The 5424-nt window shown below is 47.3% G+C and overlaps 1 protein-coding gene across 1 annotated transcript in view; it reads left to right on the forward strand.

The window, feature by feature from the left end:
• The first annotated feature begins 2989 nt into the window (after positions 1-2989).
• Positions 2990-5424, forward strand: part of CPN1 (carboxypeptidase N subunit 1) — a 33300-nt gene continuing 30865 nt past the window's right edge. The window contains exon 1 of the mRNA XM_004701319.2: positions 2990-3434. Coding sequence (XP_004701376.1) covers positions 3212-3434 — 223 coding nt within the window. The 5' untranslated portion in view covers positions 2990-3211. The remainder of the gene's footprint in view (positions 3435-5424) is intronic.

Here is a 5424-nt window from a genome sequence, read left to right on the forward strand (position 1 = left end):
TTGAAATAAACAAGGTAAGCTTGACTATAACCAGGGGAGGTCCTTTTAGATAAGACAGGAGCTCTCTCTTTTCAGCTGATCATTGTAGTAACCTAGCTTAGTGTGAAGGACTCTCTTGTTTTAAAACTGCCCTGCTAGCAACTAGCTTCCCCTTTTCCCTCCTTCCTCTCCCTGATCTCCTAACAGACCTTCACTCTCTTGAGATGCCTCCGGACCCTTCCAGCCCAAGATCCTGCTTGTCCAATGTCCTGATTTGAAACCATGCAGTACGCCTCTTGATTCATGTTCAAGTTCCATATGAGTGCAACAAAGTGTTCTGAATTCCCATTCTTCTCAAGATTATCAATGTAGGTGTCTATCTAGAGAGAGGTTTATTTCAAGGAAAGGGCTTGCACAATTGCAGAGGTAGGCAAGTCCCAAGTCTGTGGGTCAGGAATCAGGGTGAAGACTTCTGACGTACGTGGTTGTTGCTGACATGCCCCGAGCTTGGCAGGCCACTGACTCACCTCCCAGGAGCAGAACACGGAGGATGGCCAGTTGGCTGCAGGATCAAGTGAGAGGACGCTTTTCCAGAACGTCCATCCTATTGAATGCAGATCACACCCTCAAGGAAACATACGTGTTGACTTTCAGCTAATTGGCTGCTCAGAAATCAGGGATGATTAGATTATGGAAGAGTGAATGGTCCAGTGTCTGCCAAATCGCTGAGAATCACAGCTTAACCAAGTTGACACATCAAAATAACTATGAGAAGCTGCCCAGGGGAAAAAACAAGAATAAAAGCAGGTAGCCAGATGACAGTGGACATGCTCAGAAGACAGTAGGCAGTGTGGTTTGGTCGCATGAGTAAGAGAGGAATTGACAAGTTATGAGTAGACATGATAAGAATGACCTTGAAGGCCAAGTATGTCAATGTTACTCTCTAGTTCATGAAGATCCAGTGAAGGTTTTTTGTTGTTTGTTTGTTTGTTTAACCACAGCTGTATGTATGCAAGTATGTATTAAAGATCATTTTATTGGGGTTCATACACCTCTTATAACAATCCATCCATCAATTGTATCAAGCTTATTTGTACAGATGTTGCCATCAGTATTTTCTAAACATTTAATTTCTATTTGAGAGTCACAGCTTTATGGAGGAATAATTTACACACCATGAAATTCACCCATTTTAAGTGTACAATTCAATGATTTCTAGGAAATTTACCAGGTGTGGTAACCATCACCATAATCCCGCTGAAGAACATTTATATCACAGCAATAAAATCCTTCATGTCGTTTACACCCCCAGGCCTAGGAAACCAGGAGTCTACTCTGTTTCTATAGCTTTGACCTTTCAGTGCATTTAATAGAAATGGAGTCACATGCTCTGTGTCTAGCTTCTTTTACTAAGCTTGATATTTTTGAAATTTACCGGTGTTGGAGTGTGTCACTACTGCATATGATTTGACACACGAATTTGCATGAATTTAGCACAGTTTGTATGTCTATTCATCATTTGTTGGATATTTGGGTCGTTTCCATTGCTTGACTATTGTGGCTAATGTAGCTATAAACATTTGTATACAAGTCTTTGTGGACCTACGTTTGTCTCGTTCTTGGGTATATACCTACAAATTAAATTACTTACTGGGTCATATGGTAACTGTGCGTAATATTTTAGGAAACTGCCAGGCTGTTTTTCAAAGCGGCTACACCATTTACATTCTCATCAGCAATGTCTTATTGTGCTAGTTTCTCCCTATCCCTGCCCACACTTGTTATTATCTTTGACTCTTACAGCCATTCCATGCAGCTACATTCTCACTGGGCACAAGAAGCTTGGCCGCTAACTGAAAGGTTGCAGGTGTGAATTTACTCAGTGTCTTAGAAGAAAAGCCTGGGAATCCATTTCTGGAAGGTCACAGCCATGGAAGTCTATGAAGTACAGCTCTTCTCTGAAATACATAGAGTTACTGTGAATCAGAATTTACTAGGTAGCAACTCGTCTGGTAGTGGTGAGTGGTATGAAGTGGTGTCTCATTGTGGTTTTAATTCTGGTTTCCCTAATGGCTAAGGAACCCTGGTGGCGCTGTGGTATATGTGTTGGGCTTCTAACCACTCGGTCAAAGGTTTAAACCCATCGGCTGCTCCATGGGAGAAAGATAAGGCTGTCGGTCTGCCCTGGTAAAGATAAAGTCTCAAACTCACAAGGTTGCTATGCATCAGAATCCACTTGATGACAGTAGCTTTGGTTTGGGGCTTTGGGAATGATGACTAGCATGTTTGCATGCACTGATTGCTCATTCATACACCTTCTTGGCATCCATTCAAATCTTTCAGGAGCCCTGTGGCGCTGTCAGGAAGTTCTGCACCGCTAACTGCAAGGGTGGTGACTCAAATTCCCCAGTCTCCCAGTGGGAGATAGGTGAGGCTCTCTGCTCCCTGAAGATTTGCAGCCTTGGGAATTCTATGTAGGATCGCTAGGAGCAGGGCAGAAGCAATGGCAGTGGGTTTGGGCATTCAGGCATTTGGGTCATTTAAAAAGTGGTTTCATGCCTTCTTCTTGCGTTGTAAGAGTCCTGGATCTCGTATAAAGTCTGGAGGTATTTTCAGATATGTGCCTTGCACATTATTTCTCCCGGCCTAGGGCTTCTCTTTCCTTTTCTCCATGATGTCCATTGAACGGGGAAAAGCAGATAAAACAGAGCAACGCTTCGGAAGAATAAAACTCTGGCAGCAATACATGGGATTAAAGGAAAGGGACAGAGAGGTCTACTATAATCCTCCCCAGATGTTGTAAAGGGACAGCAAGGTCTACTTTAATCCTCCCCCGAGTGTTGTAAATATAGAGGAAAGACACAAGCCAATTCCTTAAAATTCTCCAGGAACCAAAGGGTTAGAAGTGCTATTTATTGAAACCTGTTTACAGTCTAGTTAATCAGTGAACCAGAATCAGTGAAACTAATCAATCTAGAGAAGTACCTTTGAAAGATTTTCCTGGATTAGAGAAAAAGAGATGGGGGAGAAGCGATAAGTGGCTATTACAAGAACTACATGAAAATTATTTCCAGCTTTGAGCCAGGCTGTTCCGAACCTCCTCCCCAGGTGCTGTCACTCTGATATTGTTTACTGGCAGGAAACTAGGAAATTTTGACTGGTGAGGAGGGAGAGGCCAGGCTGTTTGCAGAGGGAGGCCTGTCTCAGTGGCTCTTGGAAACAGCCCAGCAAGATGTCAGGTCTGTTCTCCGTCCTCTTCTACTTCCTCCTTCTCTTCAAGTTGGCTGCCCTGGTGACCTTTCGCCACCACAATTATTATGACCTGATGCGGACGCTATACAAGGTGCACAATGAATGCCCCTACATCACCCGGGTTTACAGCATCGGCCGCAGTGTGAAGGGGAGGCAACTCTATGTGCTGGAATTCAGTGCCAAGCCCGGAACCCACGAGCTTCGTAAGTCCTGAGTGATGCTTGGGGTCTGGGGACCCACTCCACAAATCTAGTCAACAGGGTGATTTCTGGGGAGGTCGATGGAACCTTTTATCTTTAAAATATGACCTCGTCCCTAACCTGTGCTAAATGTTTTCCACTTTACCCTCAAACTGCCGCTGCCTGGAGAGACCCCGAACTCCAGCTCAGGCTTCAAACCATCCCTTTTTTGAGTGATGTTTGCCCAAGGCCTTGAGGCTAAGAGGTGTTTTCTTCCCTGCTCTCCTCTCAGCCCCCTTCCTTCCTTCCTTGTCTCCCATCTCTCTTCTTCCCTCCTTGCAAGGGCCCATCTTGTCCAATTCAATGCCTCAGGAGGGTGCGGAACAATGGGCCCTGTGGTTCCTCCAGGCTGACTTCAGGGACAGCTCAGGAGGAATTTTCGGCCTAAGGCATCCGTGTACCTGTTGGAGTCTTCTTTGTTTAATGTGTTTTTATTATAAAGACAACCCATGGGTCTCCGGTTGATCAACACGAGGGCCTAGAACGCTCCAGTTTGAGTGTTGAAACTCACATGTGTTTCCTGAGGTCAGTGGTTTGGAGGTGCAAAAATTCAGCTTTCACTCTGGTTCTTCCTGCGGCAAGTGAGAGCGGCGCTGGGTGCCTCTGTGAGCAACCAGTGCCGCAGACACCGGCGGATCGTTGTAAAGGTACAGTATTTTTTTGAACTTTACCTTGTTTTTTTGTGAAACCTGAGCACCCCTCTGACTGACCGGTCACCTTTCATTTCAGAGGACTGGCCTCTCCTCGAAGCCACCGCTTCGCTAGTCCCCAGTGTGTGGTGGAGGCCGTGTGTAGGGGGATGGCCAGCGAGGGGCATTCGAACCAACAAGGAAAGGACTGCCCTTTGCACTGACCAATGTCTGGGGGACGTTTCTGGTTGTCCTTGGAGGCTCTTCCCCGCCCCCGCCCTTGCCCGCCCCCCAATTGATTCAGAGCTTCAGAGTCGTGCGGGCTGACAAACACAGGAGACCCAGGGAGGCCATGCTGCTGGGAGCTTGGTCCAGAGATTGTCGTTTGTGTCAGGGGCCTCTTCACCCTTTCTGTGTAGCTTTTTACCTGTCACCTGTAGTACATGGTAAAGGAAGCATAACTTTGGTCGAAGAGAGCGGAGAGATGGTTCAATCCATCTAGGCCAGGAAGCATGAGGTGGTAAATCGGCATTCGCAGGCATGGGGGCTACTCAGAACACTAGATGCCCATGGGTGAGGGGGGCTGTAAGGGGCACAGAAACGAAGTGCCAGTGTCCTAGCAGTGGTTCTCTGGGAGTGTGGGAGGATGGCTGCGCTTCTCTCTTTTTTCTTTTCCATCGGATTTTTCCGTTTTAATCCGATCTTTTGACCTGGGACCTACTGAATCCACTGCCTACATGTTGTAGGCCCCCGGCTCTGGACTCAACCAGAGGGCCTTGATGCCTCCCCAGCGGGACATGTGGTCAGAGACAGAGGGAGAAAGAGAAAGGCAGTCTGGGAAAGAGCCAAGGCAGTCTACTCAAAAGTCGATTCACAGATTCTTTTCTCCAGCAAGACTTTCTGAAGACGGGCCTTTATAGGCTATGTCAACCCTCCCTAGTGCAGCTCAACATCCCAGGAGATGTTCTGGAAGACGGTACTGCACGCATGGAAACTTTCTCTCCCTTGTTCCTTAGCTCCCTCAGCACCCTTCCACCCCACTCCCACCCATTCCCGGCCTTCTCCATGACCAGAAGTATCAAAGCCGTAAGGACGGTGGGGGCCTCTTGCCCAGCCAAGCCTCTTTTGCACCGTGGGTTCACTTACAGCATCAGGATTATAGACTGCCGGCTTTGGTGCTGTGTCCCAGCCCACTGCTGGTGAGATGGGAGGCAGTACCACATCAGGGGTAAAGTTTGGATAAGACAGAGGCAAGCCACTGAGGAGTGCTGTCCCGTGGATGCCATGTGGCCAGGAGCTTCTTCACTGTGTGGGGGTGGGGTGGC

Source organism: Echinops telfairi, unplaced genomic scaffold (assembly GCF_000313985.2).
Source record: "Echinops telfairi isolate 266 unplaced genomic scaffold, ASM31398v2 ScPeMD7_70;HRSCAF=299, whole genome shotgun sequence".
In the NCBI taxonomy this organism is placed as follows: domain Eukaryota; kingdom Metazoa; phylum Chordata; class Mammalia; order Afrosoricida; family Tenrecidae; genus Echinops; species Echinops telfairi.